The 20,979-nt window shown below is 46.6% G+C and overlaps 1 protein-coding gene across 1 annotated transcript; it reads left to right on the top strand.

Moving 5' to 3' along the window:
- The first annotated feature begins 16,566 nt into the window (after positions 1–16,566).
- Positions 16,567–20,664, top strand: LOC109762312 (uncharacterized). The gene is made up of 3 exons (XM_020321148.4): positions 16,567–17,088; positions 18,573–18,698; positions 18,788–20,664. Exons 1-3 carry the CDS (start codon positions 16,735–16,737, stop codon positions 20,375–20,377), a joined length of 2,070 nt encoding a protein of 689 aa, XP_020176737.1. The 5' UTR covers positions 16,567–16,734; the 3' UTR covers positions 20,378–20,664.
- The last annotated feature ends 315 nt before the right edge of the window (positions 20,665–20,979 follow it).

Raw genomic sequence — 20,979 nt, 5'->3', positions numbered from 1 at the left:
GATCAGATACGGAGCCAAAAACCTAATTCCACCGCCGCAACCTTCTGTACCCACGAGATCCCATCTTGGGGCCTGTTCCGGAGCTCCGCCGGAAGGGGCATCCATCACGGAGGGCTTCTACATCATCACCATAGCCTCTCCGATGAAGTGTGAGTAGTTTACCTCAGACCTTCGGGTCCATAGTTAGTAGCTAGATGGCTTCTTCTCTCTTTTTGGATCTCAATACAATGTCCCCCCCCTCTCTCGTGGAGATCTATTCGATGTAATCTTCTTTTTGTGGTGTGTTTGTTGAGACCGATGAATTGTGGGTTTATGATCAAGATTATCTATGAACAATATTTGAATCTTCTCTGAATTCTTTTATGTATGATTGGTTATCTTTGCAAGTCTCTTCGAATTATCAGTTTGGTTTGGCCTACTAGATTGATCTTTCTTGCAATGGGAGCAGTGCTTAGTTTTGGGTTCAATCTTGCGGTGTCCTTTCCCAGTGACAGTAGGGGCAGCAAGGCACGTATTGTATTGTTGCCATCGAGGATAACAAGATGGTTTTTTTTATCATATTGCATGAATTTATCCCTCTACATCATGTCATCTTGCTTAAGGCGTTACTCTGTTTCCATGAACTTAATACTCTAGATGCATGCTGGATAGCGGTCGATGAGTGGAGTAATAGTAGTAGATGCAGGCAGGAGTCGGTCTACTTGTCTCGGACGTGATGCCTATATACATGATCATACCTAGATATTCTCATAACTATGCTCAATTCTGTCAATTGCTCAACAGTAATTCGTTCACCCACCGTAAAATACTTATGCTCTTGAGAGAAGCCACTAGTGAAACCTATGGCCCCCGGGTCTATCTTCATCATATTAATCTTCCAACACTTAGTTATTTCCTTTGCTTTTTTACTTTGCTTTTATTTTACTTTGCATCTTTATCACAAAAATACCAAAAATATTATCCTATCATATCTATCAGATCTCACTCTCGTAAGTGACCGTGAAGGGATTAACAACCCCTTATCGCGTTGGTTGCGAGGAGTTATTTGTTTTGTGTAGGTGCGAGGGACTCGCGCGTAGCCTCCTACTGGATTGATACCTTGGTTCTCAAAAACTGAGGGAAATACTTACGCTACTTTGCTGCATCACCCTTTCCTCTTCAAGGGAAAACCAACGCAGTGCTCAAGAGGTAGCAGTGTGGCGGTCGGGATCGCGCGATGGTTAATTCCTACCAACCCTTCCCCTAGGAGCATGCGTAGTAGTACTTTGCTTCGAGGGCTAATAAATTTTTGCAATAAGTATATGAGTTCTTTATGACTAATGTGAGTCCATGGATTATACGCACACTTACCTTTCCGCAATTTTCTAGCCTCTTCGGTACCGCACATTGCCCTTTCTCACCTTGAGAGTTGGTGCAAACTTCGCCGGTGCATCCAAACCCCGTGATATGATGCGCTCTATCACACATAAACCTCCTTATATCTTCCTCGAAACAGCCACCATACCTACCTATCATGGCATTTCCATAGCCATTCCGAGATATATTGCCATGCAACTTTCCATCGTTTCATTTATCATGACACGCTCCATTATTGTCATATTGCTTTGCATGATCATGTAGTTGACATTGTATTTGTGGCAAAGCCACCGTTCATAATTCTTTCATACATGTCGCTCTTGATTCATTACATATCCCGGTACACCGCCGGAGGCATTCATATAGAGTCATATTTTGTTCTAAGTATTGAGTTGTAATTCATGAGTTGTAAGTAAATAAAAGTGTGATGATCATCATTATTAGAGCATTGTGCCAAGTGAGGAAAGGATGATGGAGACTATGATTCCCCCACAAGTCGGGATGAGACTCCGGACTAAAAAAAAGAAAAAAAAGAGGCCATAAAAAGAAAGAAAGAGCAAAGGCCCAAATAAAAAAATGGGAGAAAAAGATAGAAGGGACAATGTTACTATCCTTTTACCACACTTGTGCTTCAAAGTAGCACCGTGATCTTCATAATAGAGAGTCTCTCATTTTTGTCACTTTCATATACTAGTGGAAAATTTCATTATAGAACTTGGCTTGTATATTCCAATGATGGGCTTCCTCAAATGCCCGAGGTCTTCGTGAGCAAGCAAGTTGGATGCACACCCACTTAGTTTCTTTTTGAGCTTTCATACACTTATAGCTCTAGTGCATCTGTTGCATGGCAATCCCTACTCCTCGCATTAACATCAATTGATGGGCATCTCCATAGCCCGTTGATGTGAGACTTTCTCCTTTTTTGTCTTCCCACATAACCCCTACCATTATACCTTATTCCACCATAGTGCTATATCCATGGCTTGCGCTCATGTATTGCGTAAGAGTTGAAAAGGCTGAAGCGCGTTAAAAGTATGAACCAATTACTTGGCTAAAACCGGGGTCGTACATGATATGAATATTTTGTGTGGGGAAGATGGAGCATTGCGAGACTATATGATTTTGTACGGATAACTTGCTTTGGCTATGTTATTTTGTTAAGACATAATTGCTTAGTTAGTATGCTTGAAGTATTATTGTTTTTATGTCAACATTAAACTTGTATCTTGAATCATATCAAATCTAAACATTCATGCCACACTAAGAAGAATTATATTGAAATTATGCCAAGTAGCATTCCACATCAAAAATTCTGTTTTTATCATTTACCTACTCGAGGACGAGCAGGAATTAAGCTTGGGGATGCTTGATACGTCTCCAACGTATCTATAATTTTTGATTGTTCCATGCTATATTATATTCTGTTTGGACATTATTGGGCTTTATTATACACTTTTATATTATTTTTGGGACTAACCTATTAACCGGAGGCCCAGCCCAGAATTGTTGTTTTTTTGCCTATTTCAGAGTTTCGCAGAGAAAGAATATCAAACGGAGTCCAAACGGAATGAAACCTTCGGGAACGTGATTTTCGGAACGAACGTGATCCAGAGGACTTGGACCCTACGTCAAGAAAGCAATCAGGAAGGCACGAGGTAGGGGGGCGCGCCTACCCCCCAGGGCACGCCCTCCACCCTCGTGGGCCCCACGTTGCTCCACCGACGTACTTCTTCCTCCTATATATTCCTACGTACCCCCAAACTACCAGATACGGAGCCAAGAACCTAATTCCACCGCCGCAACCTTCTGTACCCGTGAGATCCCATCTTGGGGCCTGTTCCGGAGCTCCGCCGGAGGGGGCATCGATCACGGAGGGCTTCTACATCAACACCATAGCCTCTCCGATGATGTGTGAGTAGTTTACTTCAGACCTTCGGGTCCATAGTTATTAGCTAGATGGCTTCTTCTCTCTTTTTGGATCTCAATACAATGTTCTCGCCCTCTCTCGTGGAGATCTATTCGATATAATCTTCTTTTGTGGTGTGTTTGTTGAGACCGATGAATTGTGGGTTTATGATCAACTTTATCTATGAACAATATTTGATTCTTCTCTGAATTCTTTTATGTATGATTGGTTATCTTTGCAAGGCTCTTCGAATTATCAGTTTGGTTTGGCCTACTAGATTGATCTTTCTTGCAATGGGAGAAGTGCTTAGCTTTGGGTTCAATCTTGCGGTGTCCTTTCCCTGTGACAGTAGGGGCAGCAAGGCACGTATTGTATTGTTGCCATCGAGGATAACAAGATGGGGTTTATATCATATTGCATGAGTTTATCCCTCTACATCATGTCATCTTGCTTAAAGCGTTACTCTGTTCTTATGAACTTAATATTCTAGATGCATGCTGGATAGCGGTCGATGTGTGGAGTAATAGTAGTAGATGCAGGCAGGAGTCGGTCTACTTGTCTCGGACGTGATGCCTATATACATGATCATACCTAGATATTCTCATAACTATGCTCAATTCTGTCAATTGCTCAACAGTAATTTGTTCACCCACCGTAATACTTATGCTTTTGAGAGAAACCACTAGTGAAACCTATGGCCCCCGGGTCTATTTTCCATCATATTAATCTCCCGACAACAAGCTATTTCAGGCGCCGTTTTTATTTTACTTTCTTTACTTTGCATCTTTATCACAAAAATACCAAAAATATTATCTTATTATATCTATCAGATCTCACTCTCGTAAGTGACCGTGAAGGGATTGACAACCCCTTTATTGCGTTGGTTGCGAGGATTTATTTGTTTGTGTAGGTGCGAGGGACTTGTGTGTGGCCTCCTACTGGATTGATACCTTGGTTCTCAAAAACTGAGGGAAATACTTACGCTACTTTGCCGCATCACCCTTTCCTCTTCAAGGGAAAACCAACGCAGTGCTCAAGAGGTAGCAAGAAGGATTTCTGGCGCCGTTGCCGGGGAGTCTACGCAAAAGTCAACATACCAAGTACCCATCACAAACCCTTATCTCCCGCATTACATTATTTGCCATTTGCCTCTCGTTTTCCTCTCCCTCACTTCACCCTTGCCGTTTTATTCGCCTTCTTCCCGTATGCCTTTTTGTTTGTGTTTCCATGTGCCTTCTATTTGCTTGCATCTTTGCTTGCTAAAAATCTATTGCTATGGATCCACTTAAAGTGTTCTACTTGGATCATCTTCGATCCTTCTGCGCTCGTGCTGAAACAGATAGTTTTGTAGTAAGATATTTCGTAACGAATAGCAAGTAACAAAGGTAACAAGGTGCAGTAAGGTGGCCCAATTCTTTTTATATCAAAGGACAAGCCGGAAGGTTCTCTTATATAAGGCAAAGTGTTCTCGAGGACACACGGGAATTGTTTTCTAATCACGTCCATCATGTTTAGTTGATTCGCGTTCGCTACTTTGATAATGTGATATGTGGATGGACCGGTGCTTGGGTGTTATTGCTTGAACAAGCATCCCACTTATGATTACCCCCTCTCGCAAGCATCCGCAACTACAAAATATGAATTAAGATAAACTTAAGCATAGCATGAAACATATGGTCCCAAATCAGCCCCTTACGGAATAACGCATAAACTACGGTTTAAGCTTCTATCACTCTAGCAACACATCATCTACTTGTTACTCCACAATGCCTTCCCTTAGGCCCAAGTATGATGAAGTGTCATGTAGTCGACGTTCACATAACACCAATAAAGGAAGCAACAACATACATATCATTAAAATATCGAACGAATACCAAATTCACATGATTACTTACAATAAGACTTCTCCCATATCCTCTAGAACAAAAGTAACTACTCACAAATTATATTCATGTTCAAGCTCAGAGGGGTATTGAATATGCTTAAGGATCTAAACATTTAATCCTCCACCAAATAAACCAACTAGCATCAACTACGAGATGTAATCAACACTACTAGCAACCCACATGTACTAATATGAGGTTTTGATATAAAGATTGAATACAAAAGATGAACTAGGGTTTGAGATGAACTGGTGCTGGTGAAGATGATGATGAAGATTGGCCCTCCCATGACGAGAGGATCCTTGTTGATGTCGATGGCTTCTATTTTCCCCTCCCGGAGGGAAGTTTTCCTGGCGAATCGCTCCACCGGAGAGTAAAAGTGCTCCTGCCCAGGTTTCGCCTTGAGACACGGCGCTTCGTCCCGAAAGTCTTCTTCTATTTTTTCTAGGGCAAATGACTTCATTAACAGAAGATGGGCACCGGAGGCCTGCCAGGGGGCCCACGAGCTCACCGGGCGCGCCCCCTGAGCTCGTCGCTCCCTTTTGACCCCCCTTCTAGCAATTCTTCACCAACATTTTTTATATATTCCAAAACAATTCTCCATAAATTTTCAGGTCATCTGGAGCTGTGCAGAATAGCTATCTCTGTTGTAGTCTTTTCAGATCCAGAATTCCAGCTGCCGGCAATCTCGCTCTTCATGTGAAACTTGTAAAATAAAAGAGAAATTGCATTATAATTGCATCATAAAGTGAAAATGATGATTCAAAATTAAATAAATAACAGTAGAAAAACAGGATGCAAAATGGACGTAGCACCAAGGAGCTTATTGATAACACTCATGTGAATGTCATGTTGAATCCATAGGGTGATGAGCATCACCCCCACGAGGAAAAAATTCACAGGCATTTGGCCGAAATTCTTCAAATGGAGGCAAGCAGGCGAAAGGCTACCCTGCAAAGTCTTCAAAGGACAAACGTGCTAACCCTTCATCTTATGAGTATGAGCATTATCTTTCAGATTACTATGTGCACAAAACCTTAAATAATTACTCTGCATATTTACCTGATTATTCTAACTCTGCTCCAAGCATTACTCAAATGATTCACGTGTTATTCCTCTAATGATATGTATCATTCAAATGCTTCTAAGTTACTCAACCAAATGTGCGTAGTTAAGAAGAACTAATTCTTCCGCGGGGCTATGTGTCTGGGGGCACTAAATGGGTGATGGACAATAGATGTACCAATCACGTTACCTGAAACAAAAGCATGCTTGTTGATTCCACGCAAGATGCTTTAACTAAGCGAAGCATTACATTTGGTCACAGTAGGTGTCTATCACATCTTTATCTACAAGCGCCCATATGCACTTCGCCATGATGTAGTCGATGAGCAAATGCCACCATGAATGAGCGAGATCACTAGTTAAAGGCTACCCCTTGCAAAGGTCACTTTTTACCTTCTCTTGACAAGTGGGCACACTGCATCTGCGTCACTTGTCGCAATCACGAACTATTTTCACCGATGGATTTCTCGTATCGAGATCTTCAAAACTGAATCCCACGTTAATAGGCTTTGACAATTTTTTTCATGAAAAAACTCAAAAAAAAAAGAATGAATAAAAATAAAAGCGAAAAGTAGATCCATGAGTAACCATTTGTTAGTTTTCTTTCAGGGGTAACCATTTGTTAGCTGATCCATGAGTCAGGCTCACCACTCTAATTAATTTCTCGTTTAAATTTAGGAAATTCTTTCAATACAATGAAAAAAAATCCAAAAGGGTTTCTATTTATTTAATGATGAAAACTCGCATTTGTTCGGTGCAATCGGACAGGCCCAGAAAGAGGCCCAGGCCCAAGGAGAAGGCGAGGGCCAGAAAGCATCATCTCACACGTTAACGTAAGGCGATCCCCTTTCCTCCGCCGCGACTCGAAGAGAACGACGGACTGTTCTTCCCCGGTCCCCCCCTCCAATCGATACATGAGGAGTCGGTCATAGTGATAGATAGACGGATGGTGACGACGGCCTGATCACTCCCGTGGCAAAACGGCGTGCCCCGCATACAGTTGGAGGATGCTACTCTAACTGAGAACGCGCACAAGTGTAGTCCTAGTTATTACTGCAGCCGTGCTACGAGAATCCAAGAAGGCCGCTTCTCTACAGAGTACAGACACAGTACATGCACAGATACACTGGGCGCTGCTCCGTCGACCAGCTCAAGCGCTCACCCAACCACACCACGCACCATTTCACGGTCGATCTAACCACCATGCTTCTGACGAAATGTTCCAACAGCCCGATCACGCCGATCTTCGATCGGCCGGTCAGTCAGTCAGTCAGATAAACATGCATGGACGACGGCCGCCTGAGGCTCTTGACCCAGATCTACAACCACGCCTATGATTACGGAGCCAGCAGACGCCGACCGAACACCAATGATGCGACGTCGACTAAAACCATCGACAACGCACATGCAGAAGGCGCGACGCGCGAGAGTATCCACAGTAATTAAATTACGGTCGACGGCGACCTTACCTCCTCCCTATCGCCTACACGTCAACCAACCCACATCGTATTCCCTTCGGCGGCGTACGTGCTACTGCATCGTATTCCCTTGGTCTGTCCCCTGACCCCGTACACCGTATTCCATCGGGTCGTTCGCTCCGGGCTCGACATTGTTTACACCCAGCTGTCTCCCTCCTACCACACCTTGAACGATGCCATCCATCGGAAGGAGAAAAATATGCAATGTATGCCAGTGGCCGTGTGGCTTAGACGGCGGGACACAGCGCACAGACCACCGATCACGGTGCGTTCGTGGCGCCTCATTTTCACCATCACGCCCTCGATCGACCGGTTTAAATTTCAAAAAATCTTACCCTGTTGCATTGGCAGACAATCACAGCGCTCGGTGCCTGCCGCTGCCAAAGTTACAGCGCTCAGACGGGGAGAGCGACAGAGGCGCACGGGCCACGTACGGCGTCGTCTTCCCCAACCCACACCATCCCTCGTGGGGCTGCGCGCCGTCGCTGGCAGGCGGGGCCCGGCCCCCGGCGTCTGGCGTGGCGCGGCTGCGTCGCCTCACCTCGTGCTCCGCGCCTCGGATGCCTTCCCGCGGGTCCGCACGTGCGCGCGGCGGCCACGTTACGCTCGCTGCTGGACCTGGACAGACGACGTGGTGGGTGCGCCGCTCGCTTGGATCTGGATGGTGACTGGATTGGGTGGACGGACCCGACGACATGGAGGGGAGGCTGTTCCGTTGCTGCCCTCCGTTTTGGAGCTACGTGGAGCGGCGGGTCGGATCCCGGCGATCTGATCATTGATCATGGTGCGCTCGGCTTCATAGATTCTAATCCTATGGACATCTGGTGTGGGACGCCTTTTGATGGTGTCTTTGCTGAGACAATGACGCTCATGTTTTTTTATTAAAAAAATCCGATCTATTCATCAAGATACTTCCTCCGTTTCAGTTTACAAGTCCTACGCGTATATCTAGGTTGTCAATTTTATCACCTTAATATAAACTATATAACACCAAAATTATACGGTTTGAAAATAGAACATATGAAGCAGGGGCGGAGCCAGGATTTGACCATAGGAGGCAAAGGACACATTTTAACACACAAAAGACATAACATAAAATATTTCAAGTCTTAAATATTGTAGGGATATCAAATACTCTTACGTAACAGTATAAGCTTTACAATAAAAAACTATTCCCTTCGATCCATATTAATTGACGTTGGTTTTGTACAAAGTTAGTATAATTTTATAGTAAACTAACATCAATTAATTTAGATCGAAGGGAATACATTTCTACTAGTTTGAATGAGGATCTATGCTCCCCCCCCCCCCCCCCCCTCAGTTGATCAAACAAATCAGTAATCTCAGTAATCTCATCAACGCATTGAATTGAGGACATTATGTCCAGTTGGTTGCTCTGTGATATCTACATCCCCATCTGGATTTGCGTTTTCAACAGTAGAGTTAGGGTTTGTTGCAGTTGGCCCTAAAATATTACTAATCGGTGAAGTCTTTCTCTTCATGACCTACGCAATTCTAATATTAGTACAAAAAGCAAATTTGCAATTTGTAACTGATCTGACAAGTGACAAAATATATGAACAAGTAACAATTGATTAATTGATTTTGTGTAATCAAATTGACCGACAAGTGACAACTACAATTGTATAAAGCTGTAGACAATAATACCTTCATCTGATAGTCTGATTCATGGGATCAAGTAGGAATTGGGTGGATGTACCGTCCGGCTGGTCGTAGTCCGTATATCTGTACAATCTCCATTAGACTAGTCACAATGGTTAGTAACATAGACTAGTAACATGCACATGTTACTAGTCTATGTTACTACCTCTATAGCGAGGAGTAACATATGTGTGGTAACATGCAACACTTCATTTATTAGGCTATAAACTCATTTTATCTAGATATGTGTGATGTTACTTATACTACTAGTAACTAGCTATGTTATCATTTTCCTCCATTTCTTCATTTATTGCTTGCCACATCATCTATTTTATCTAGATATGTGTGATGTTACTACCTATGTTACTCCCACTGTGGATAGTCTTAGGCTGGTCATAGTGGAGAGTAACTTAGACTAGTAACATGCATATGTAACTAGTCTATATTACTATCTTCATAGTGGTAGTGTCATATATATGGTAACACAGATACCTTCATTTATTACTTTGTAGACTCATTTTGCATTGGGAAGCGCTAGGTGACGGTAACATATTATGTTACTCTATTTACCTCTCTCCTCATTAACTACTTGCCACCTCACTCTTTTTGCTTATGTGGCATCTATGTTACTCCCACTATGACCAGCCTTACTCAGCTGACGCGCGGCAAGTGGCAGCCAGGTAGCTTTGCTGATCACCAAGCACTGACGGCGCGACCCCCAGCGGCCGGCGAGAAGGAAGACCTAGCGCGTCGCGAAAGAAACAGTCCACGAAGTCCTCAACCGTCAGACCGCGTGCGTGTGAGTTGTTGATCGATTAGCGAGTATGTGCAGCTAGGGATGAAAACGGCGCGGAAACAGACGGAACTAGGTGCTACCATATTTGTTTTCATATTTTTTTGCAGAAGCGGAAACGAATACAGAAACCCCGGAAACGAATACGGAAACAAATACTACCAGAAACAGACACGGAGTGAATACAGAGCGGACACAGAAACAAAACGGTTTGTTGACTAGAACTTAAAACCCCTTTGAATCATAGAGAAATATAGACAAAAACAAGCAAATTTATGGAATTGTTAACCTGACTACAAAATAATATGGTTGTGTTAGTAACATAGGATAGTATTGTAGTAGTGCATGACAATTTCGTATAGGGTCTAGTTGAGTACGTGTGTGGTAGTAAAAGTTGGTCCTCAAATGATCCATTCTGCTCATTCTACTCATTGCGTCGTTGTGTGTTGTTTGATAGTTGGGCTAAAAAGCAGCAATAGGCCTATAGTAGAAATGGAAATTCCATATTTACGGAAACGGAAAGTTCCGTTTCCACGTCTGTTCCACCTAAAAACACTGTTCTGTTTTTGTTTCCGTTTTCGCATAAAATATTCCATTTTCATTTTTGTTTTGTAAATTTTCATTTTCATATTTCCTCTCCGTTTTCATTTTTCCTCCGGAAAAGCGAAAACTTTCCATTTCATTTTCATCCCTACGTGCAGCTTAGCCATGTTGCAAATTCGTTTCGCCTTTTGGGCTTGACACTAATTAGTTTAGCCCATATATTTGCTAATAGTCAGATAATTAAGCCTGCTAATTAGTACAGTCCCCGCTGCAACTCACTAGGGGGGCCGAACCATAGGGGGGTCTAGCCCCCGCTCGCCCCCCCATTGGCTCCGCCTCTGATCTGAAGTTTATATTGGTATATTTTTTATAATATATGGCTTGTATTAGGTTGGTCAAATTGACGATCTAGGGGTACGCGCACGCCCTGTAAACTGAGAGAGAGGAAGTAGAAAAGAACACTATAATTAAATTTATATCCAGGTCTGTAGACCACCCAACGATGATTATAAGCATTGGTGCGAGCCGAAGGCGCGCCGTCGTGTCACGACCGGATTTTCGGGATTTTTTTTTCTTCAGAAAACGGCCTTTGTGCTCACCAGCCCCAGGATTACTGTTAGCTGATGAGACACCAACTTGATACAAGAATTCCAAGCAAGGTACAAAAATCTGTAGTACAAGACCATTGTGGCCTAGGAGTACAACATTTGATTTCTAGTGGTTGATGGCGGAAGCGGTCTGCGATACAACTGCGTCTATGGGACTCCATTCCCACAAGAACAGCTGACCAGGATAACTCCTATCTTCGCGAGGCTGCTATCGTCAATACGTAGGTTCCGGGGCTGTCACCGCGATGCTTATCCCCATGCGCGAAAATCTGGCCAAGACAATAGCCAGGGACAAGCCAGTGAGTACGTTTGAATGTACTCACAAACATTAAGAACACGGGTATAATATAACAGGAGATAATCACACTCCAAAACACTTATGATGATAAGTCTGCCATGAAGTAAACAAAAAATCTGTGATGCACGCGTGCAGAGAAAATATGGACGTGCAATACGGAAGTAAAAGAAATGCACTGAGCGAGTGTCTAAAATGACTCCTCGAAAGGTTGCAAATAAATTAACGATGCCGCAGTCGGGCGTCTGAGCGACACCACATAAAGGGCTTATAAAAGATAAATAAACCACAAGCATGCCGCAGTCGGGCGTCTGAGCGACACCACATAAAGGGCTTATAAAAGAATAAATAAACAACAAGCATGCCGCAGTCGGGCGTCTGAGCGACACCACATAAAAGGCTTATAAAAGAATAAATAAACAACAAGCATGCCGCAGTCGGGCGTCTGAGCGACACCACAGAAAGGGCTTATAAAAGAATAATCACAGTGAATATCCAGGAGGTAGAACCATCCCGGGATACTCAATAAAATACATAATGTAAATGGTTAGTCCATATTAATAATAAAATTAAAGCATGATCCTCAGATGTCACAGGTCATAATTGAAAATCTAGTCTAGCCGTTTCTCCATCCGAAGGCCGTCACTGAGCTCTAGCTAATTCGTTCTCCATCCGAATACCGTTACTATGATCCAGTTAACCGTGTCTCCATCCGAAAAACCGTCACTGAGTTCTAGCTAATTCGTTCTCCATCCGAATACCGTTACTAGATTCCACTCAGACTGTGGTCCTTAACTATGAACATGGCTATCCAACAGGATATATCCTCTGCAGAGGGAGTACGATTTCCCACGAGTAACGGAATTATTTAGTCCATCGGGACTAATTCCGCCTACGGCCTTTTAATTGAAAACACGCCTGACCTGCACACACCAGCTTCACTCATCGGTGTCTGGAATCACCCACGACACCTGCCAAGCAAAACTCTAAGTGGGGAGGCTACAACCTCGACTTAGCATGGGATCAAATTTATATTCGCGCGCTCTAAGGGGTGCCCCCCCTCTCGGTCCCAACCGGAAACACCCATGCCCCCGGACCAAGTGGCATGCCTACCGGAGGCCTCCGATATCTTCCACTATGGCCTCTCTGTACGGTGTGTGCTTTGGTAAGGGGTTGACAACTTACTGAACCATACCCCGTCTGCGACAGGGACAAGTGGTAGTACCAACAAATAAGGAAGTTACTGATCAAGACTCGATCTACGACCGACTCAGGTGGTGCAAGTATCCTCCAACAATATTACCATTAGTGGAATAAATCACCACTCATCAAGCCTCACCATGCCATACCGGACATACTCGTCTCGACGAGGGACTAGGGACAAGCTCGTGTCTACCCAAGACCACGACTTTCCCGGCTTCCTACCGGCATGCATGAGGAGCTCACGAGGATGATCCAAATCACTAGCGTATCCATTGCTGACCACAAAATATCTCCAAAAAGCACTCATGCACGAGACTTTATCGTTACATAAAGATAACGCATACTCCAAGCCAAATGGTGTTGTAATCGTATCAGAACACTACAACAAAATATTATGCCAGAGTTCAGAAATGCTTGCCTTCAATAGTATGCAAGGGATGCACTTTTTGGAAGCTTTCCCTTTTCTCCAAAAATCCTATTTTGAGAAATATCCAAACAACACATATCTCAAACACAGTACAAAAGGTTGTCTCAAATATTTTTGAAATAAATCTTAAAATAAACTAGATGAAATTTGAGAGAGGTAGGAAAAAGAATCAACCCATTTGGAGTTTTATTTTAAAAGTTATAGCCAGTCAAAGTTTGGTCAAATCTCTGTTTTTAAAATAAAACCAGAAAAGAAAACGTTTCGAGGGGAATACGCTTTCGGGGTAGGGGAGACGTACTCCGTGGGTATACGCTTTCACTTAAACAGAGGAGATGGCGCGCGGGTCACTGACAGTGGGTCCAGAGGGCCCACTGGTCAGGTTTGACCGTTCTTCCCTCTCCCTCCTCTTCTTTGCCCGACGGGAGCGGGACTCCGGCGATCGCCGGCGACGAACGGCGGCTCCTCGAGGGCATCTGAGGGCGGGGATGGACCGGCCAGACCGAGGCGGTCCGCTTGGTGGTCGCTGGGTCGTCGGGGGTGGAAGAAATCACCGGCGGCGAGCTCCGCGGCAGAGGGGGCTATGGTGGTGAAGTGGTTTTTGGGGTCCAGTGGTCTCCGATCGAGGTTGGGTTGCTGGGCAGCTCCGCAAGGACAAGGGGAAGCTACTGGTGGCGCTGGTTGGGCGAGAGAGTGGCTGGCTGCGACGTATTGCACCGGAGCTTAGCGGCGGCCGCACTGGCCGGAGACGAGGAAGATGGCCACTACGGGTCCATCCACTGCTTGGGGAGCGCTAGGAGCAAAGTCTGAGGTTGCCTGAGGTCTTGAACGAGCTCGGGGATCCCTTAAATAGGCGCTCGAGGTTGGACCGCGGCGGCTGAGGATAAGATCGCCGGCGACAGCCGTGCTGTAGCTGCAGGGCGACGTGGCGGCGACGAGCGCGTGCCGACGAGCTTCGAGATAAGACTGAGCTGTTCAAGGGGGCGGCTGGCGCGCTGGTGTGGTTTGGGCGGCGCCGTCCATGTCAGAGGTTCGCTGCCGACGCCGGCGTGCCGCCAAACGCTCTGCCAGCGGCGCTGCAGGGCGCCAGAGATGGCGTGGAGAGGGGGCGAGCTAGTGCGCGGTTCAGCGGTGGAGCAGGGGCCAGGGACGGGTCGCGTCGAGTGCGGCAGTGCGGCGCGACGGCTCAGTGCGCGCGCGTGCAAAACGTGCGCTCTGGGCGCGCCCAGAGCACGCACGGAACCTGCTCGACGAAATGCCAGGGTGGTCTAGAGCGCGAGGGTGGGGCTGGCAATTAACAGGACTAGGATAGAGACACCTAGGAGTTCAGTGGACAAGGTTGCTGGGTCATTGGAGCAAGTTCACAGTGCAAACTAGGAAACATGCCCAAAACTGACTGTGCACACCAAGTGCTCGACAGAATGCCAAGTGCACTTAGGCAACTCTTGGAGTGGCCAAAATCTCCAGATCAGGGTCTCTTTAGGTGTGGATGGTGAAGGCAAGATCATATGGGCAAAACCAGAAACTTGTTAGTGCAAGTTTTGCAAAACTTCAGTTTTGGACAGAAAGAAAAAGGGTTTATTGCATGCACTTAAAAACCTCCAATGAGTCCACTCTCCTGGACTTAAGGGTTTTGAAGGGAGGGCTACAAGTAGGAAAAAGCTCAGGGTCACTAGAGCAAAATAAAATAAGGTTGCAGTTCAAATCATGAAACTGGACCAGAATGCAAAAGAGGTTGTTTTACTCAAATTTTTCAAAGAACAACTCTGGGTTTTGGTATAAAGTTGAATTGTATGCATCTACTGACATCTCCAAACACTTGGAATAATTTTTAAAGAAATATTTAAATAGGTTGTAGTGCAAAAGTGCCTACTGGACCAGATTGGAAAAGTTGGTGTAGAGCTCAAAATCTCTAATGGCCAAAAGGTATTTTTGCAAAAAAGTGATGTGGAAACATCACATGACATCCCCAAATTTTGGTGGAAATTTTAAATGCATTTGTCAAATGGTTGTAGTGCAAAACAGGCTCCAAATTCAAAAGAAATCATTTTAAAAGAATAAAGCTCTGAGAAAACAAATCTTGCAATTTAAATCCACTGATAAAGAATTGTTTTATCATAGAGAGTATTCAAGTCCAACAATACCTCTTGAAAGTTTTCCACTTGAAGTAAAAATCCACAATAACAAAAGGGTAAATCTTGACAATTGGAAAAGTTTTATTTCCTGGCAAAATTTTAATAAAATAAAATAAGGTCAAAATTTTGGGGTGTCACACGTCGTCATCGCCCCTTCCTCGTCGGGGTCGGGCAAACATTGTTGTAGCAGACAGTCGAGAAGTCGTTGTGCCAAGGCCCCATAGGACGAGTGCATCAGAACAACAATCATCACCGATGAAGAAGGGTGTAGATCGAAAGGATCCAACCTGCAGACACACGGACGTAGACGAACGAAAAATGGATCCAGTCGGATCCATCGAAGACAAACGCTGGACCGGATCCCACGAGATCCGTCAGAGACAAACCTACACATGCCTTCCAACGACACTTGAAACATCATCGGGACGGGGCCAGACGGGAAGGACCTTATTCCATATGTAAGAAGACGCCGCCGCCTCGTCTTCTTGAGCATATCACAAACCTAACAAGATTCAGAAAATAACCTAAAAATGAAGCCCCCGCCGACAAAGGGCCGGGATCCACCGTGCCTCCATGGTACAAGGATCATAGGAGACGAGGTGAACCAGGGGCGGCGCCGGCGAGAGGCGAGAGGGAGGGAATTCCTAGATGAGTTAGCAGGAGGGCACAAGGACTAGTGCACCACTGGACCTGATGATGATGTTTTGTAAAATAATGACGTTCGTGTTCATGTAGAAAATATTGACGCCTGTAGCTTGTTACTGCTCGCACTATTTTCGTCGTACAAGCATTTACATGCGCATAAACGGGCAATGTACCATGTACGAACTCTCTCAGATCATCGGATCAGTGGTGCTTCCTTCACACATCCCCACGACACCACGGGCCCCTTCAGATGATAAGCCTATCTCGGCGATCTTCGTGCAGCCGTGCAGTGCCCGGGCACACTGCGCAAGTCACGGCTCCTCACGAGCTGAGGCATCGTCAAAAGAGTCGAAAACGCCCACAAGAAGCCAACCAAACCCGGCCCGCGCAGGCAGCCGAGCCGAGGAATCCATCAATCCCCTCCCTTCCCAGCGGAGCTCCCACCCCGCGCGGCCAGGCCCAGATCCGTCCTTCCACCCCACCCCACGCAGCCACGCTCCCCCAGACCCAAACACCACGCCATTGCCGAATCCTGCCTAGTTTACTCCCCCCCACCTCCCTTTTCCCAACGCCTCCTCCCCCAGACCACACCCAAGACCCAACTTGTCACCCCAACCCAGCCCAACGTCTCTCTGACCTGACCCTCCCCGCCTCCTCCACTGTTCCACCCCCGCACGCCGCCGCGCTCTCTCACTCTCCGATGTCGCGGGAGCTCCGCGCGCCAAGCCCTCCCCGCAGATGAGCTCCAGGAACCGCTCCGCCGCCCCCGCCGCCGCCCCGACGGCGCCGTCGCTCCGGACGCCGCGGCGCCTGCGCCGGCGCCCGCTCAGGGCCCCGGGGTCGGGCGGCGGGCGGCGGAGCGGGCCCGCCACGCCGCTGCTCAGGTGGGACGCGGGGGTCGCCAATGGGGCGCCCGACAAGCGCGGGGAGAAGCCGGGGGCCGGGCCTGGACCCGGCCCGCGGGAGAAGGCGCGGGACGTGTCGGTGAGGCGGCTCGCGGCCGGGGTGTGGCGGCTGCGGCCCCCGGAGGCGGTCGTCGGCGGCCACGGTGGAGGCGGCGGCGGCGAGGGCAGGGTTCACGTCGGGCTCGAGGTGCGTGCGCGCGCGGCTGGTTTTTCGTTTTCGTTTTCGTTCGTTTCCTGCTAGTTGGAGTAGGTGGTGCTCTGCTCATTCATTGGAGGCTCGTGCTTCCTGTAATTTGTCCAGCTGCTTTGCTTGCTCACCATCTGTTTCCCGCACTACTTTAGTAGCTAACTGCTGCGTGTTGCGTGAATCTGCCTTAGTCAAATCAAGCTAAAAAGGCCTGCGCTGTCTCTTAGATTTTGTTCTGATTTGATGTGTTTTTAGCTTCATATAAAGCGTGCGAAGGCAGGCATAGAAACCGAAGCTAAAATGGCGCTCATTCGTATCTCCAACCCACAGATCTCTCGCATACATTGTGGGCATTCTCTGTGCGATTTCTCCACTGAACCGCGTACATTTTTGTTCCTCTATTTTTAGCTGCGTATTTTACCTTGACTAGTCAAATCTACGAACCCATTTCTCATTTCTTACTGATGTAGTATCGGCGGCAGCATTGCTACCCGTTGTAGCGTCGACGCATTTACTGGCCGTCTTAACGCAGGACGCGTCGCGCTGAAGCACACCTCCATTTAATGGAGGCAGCCGTGCTGTGCAGCCACGGGAAGGAGACGGCCGTGATCGCTGTCCCATAAATTTACTCATCCAAAAGGCACTTGCATTTTTTCTGCGCTCGGATCTCGTCATGTGATCCCGAGTTGGGGCCCAGGCATACATAGGATCCTTCCCATGCCCGTGCAGCCACAAATGCATTGTCCGTATGTCTTCGCCACTTTGCCGGTGAACGGCCATTTATTTCCCTTTCGCGGAATGGTTTGTGGGAAGAGCACGGATTGGAGTTTGGATCTTGCAGATAGGTTGGTGGGTGTAATTGGATAGCTGCGGTCCAAATCTTTGTTTGTTTAGGCAGTATAGGCACCCAATTAGCCGGAATGATTGGACTGAACTCGTGTGCCGTGCGGCAACAAACATGTGCATCCTGGGTTCAGCGATGTTACCCCAGTGCAAGCCACTAGCTGCTTGTCTCATCCACTTGGGGACTATTCTTGCCCCATCAACATAAGATATTTTTGATTGAATCTTGGGTAAAATGCGATAAATGTTCGCGACACTGTATATGTAGCCTGGTAGGTTGGAATTTGGATTCACTGTGCATGCTCTCATTTGAGAGGGGTCTGCATCTGCATGTGATGATAGTTTGGCCCCCTTCAGATTCTCTATGTCTTTTGATCATGTCCCTCGAGCAGTTCACCTTTTTGGTTGTACATGGATGATGGGAGCCTTTTGTGTCCCTTTCAAATAGCCACACTGTGAGAAACAGTAACTTGAATGCATGCAGATCATCCTCGTTCTTGGGTGGATTGGGGCTTGGGGAGACTTTTCTGATTTGCTTAATCATGGAACAGGGAATGCACATGTAGCATTAGTTGTAGTGTACAAACTGATGAGTTTTCTTCTCCTCATGACTTATAATTGCTGTATTTGCTATATGACAGCATATCCCGAGGCATCTACAAGTCCAGCTTCTTAAACAAGACACCTTGGGTCATCATCAGAGTCTTAAGAATGAGATTTCAAGCCCAATTTCTGTTTTGGAGCGAAAGAGTGAAGAGCTTCACAAGGTGAGTCAGAAGTTAATTATAATCTCGACTATTTTGCATGTACTGGTATGTAAAATTATTTGTAAGATCTGATGGATTTAATTCTGCAGGTACAGTTTCATGGTTCTTCACCTATGATACCTGTTACCACCATGGAGAAAGCAACAAAATGGGAGCCTGAGAACATGAAAGGAATGGAATCACATGATGCCTATCTGATAGCCAGCCAACTGAATCTTTTGGATGAGCAGCAAGATGCATCCTATGTTGCTAACCTCCAGTTAGAACTCCGGCAAGCACGTGATCGGGTGGGTGAGCTGGAAAGCGAGCGCCGGTCAACTAAGAAGAAACTTGACCACTTGTTCAAGAAGCTTGCCGAGGAGAAAGCAGCTTGGCGCAGTAGAGAGCACGAGAAGATGCGTGCTGTTCTTGAAGATATGAAGGCAAACCTTGATCATGAGAAGAAAAACAGGAGGCGGCTGGAGCTGATTAACATGAAGCTCGTCAATGAGCTGAAGGAGACCAAGATGTCAGCAAACCAGCTGGTGCAAGAGTATGATGAGGAGAGGAAGACTCGGGAGCTCACCGAGGAGGTGTGCAACGAGCTAGCAAGGGAGGTGGAGGAAGACAAAGCCGAGATCGAGGCCTTGAAACATGACATCCAGAAGCTGCGAGAGGAGGTGGATGAGGAGCGGAAGATGCTGCAGATGGCTGAGGTGTGGCGCGAAGAACGGGTGCAGATGAAGCTTGTTGACGCAAAACTCACCTTGGATGCCAAATACACAGAACTGAGCAGACTGCAGCAGGATGTTGAGGCCTTTGTTGCTGGATGCAGTTCTGCTAGAGGAGACATCACAGTAGTGGAACAAGCGGAGAACATTATACATGCAATCAAGTCAGTCAGAGCACAGGATGTTGAATTCAGGTATGAGCCACCAGCAGAATCAGAGGACATATTCTCAATTTTCGAAGAGCTGCGTCCAAGCGAAGAGCCTGTCATCAAGGACATCGAGCAGTGCTACAAGAACAGCTCCATTGTATGTGAATCAGAGATCCAAGAGGCCAGCCCAATGACAGATATATTCCTGGAGAAGCCAGCCAAGGCGGTGTACTCGAATAAGAACCCTCACAATGAGAGTGAAGCTGGAGATGCCAGCAGCTGGGAGACAATAAGCCATGAAGAGATGCAGGGTTCAAGTGGTTCACCCGACGGAAGCCAGTCGTCGATCAACAAGATCTTCGACGGGAGCATCTCCTGGACGAGCAGAAACGACTTCGAGTACGGGGAGATCGAGAAGCTGAAGGATGATCTGGCCGACGCATACCTGATGACCATGACCCAGCCCAAGAAGAAAGAGTCAGCCATCTCAAAGCTCTGGAAGTCGTCTCGCCCAAAGAACAGCGATGTCTCCAAGAAGGATGCCACGGAGGCACTGAACGGCAGATCATCGAACGTGCGGCTGTCGGTCGGGACCCATTCCACCATCGAGAGCGGCGTTCAGGACATCGGCCTCAGCTCGCCGAGCGTGGGGCAGTGGAGCTCGCCGGACTCGATGAACATCCAATTCAACCGCGGCTTCAGGGGCTGCATGGAGTACCCGCGGGCGTCCCAGAAGCACAGCCTGAAGGAGAAGCTCATGGAGGCGCGGATGGTGAGCCAGAAGGTGCAGCTCCGCCAGGTGCTCAAGCAGAAGATCTAGGTGAAGAGGTGCAAGGCTAGAAGAAATAATCTCAGAAATTACTTCGCCGCTTCGATTTTTTCTTCCTGTTGTTGTCTTAGGGTCACTTGTAAGTTGTAATTGATGTACTAGTAAAGAACCGAAATAGATCAATCGAGTCAAGTCGGCCTTTGTGGGCCGTGCTGCTTCTGTATCTTACCGTGGCTCTGGGGATATGGTTCTACTATTTTGATAGGCTGCGGTGAGATCCGGGCATGATGTAATATAGACATAAACAGGCAGCAATGTTCAGACAAAGTTCACGTCCAGGAATCGATGTTTTTAGGCTTTTCACTGTGTTCTATCGTCTATCTCCCTTCTCCCTATATATGCTGCTCTGACTCGGCGTTCCTGATTCGTTTCTTTTTTCAATGATTTTGGAGGTAGCACACGTTTTGGAGTGTGAAAAGACGCAAAATGCTGTGACCAAGGAACCTATCTTGGCCTGCCTTGGGAAAGCGTATGCGTCGTTCTTCTCCCAAGAAGGTGCAGGCCTCGTTCATTCAGACTGCTCACAGTGGGGAGTAGCATAGAGTAGTAACTTGCCGATGTTACTAGTCTATGTTACAACCTTCATAGTGGGC

Source organism: Aegilops tauschii, chromosome 2 (genome assembly GCF_002575655.3).
Source record: "Aegilops tauschii subsp. strangulata cultivar AL8/78 chromosome 2, Aet v6.0, whole genome shotgun sequence".
Classification (NCBI taxonomy): Eukaryota; Viridiplantae; Streptophyta; class Magnoliopsida; order Poales; family Poaceae; genus Aegilops; species Aegilops tauschii.
The sequence above is the reverse complement of the archived record's forward strand: the minus strand, read 5'-3'. Positions and strand labels throughout refer to the sequence as shown.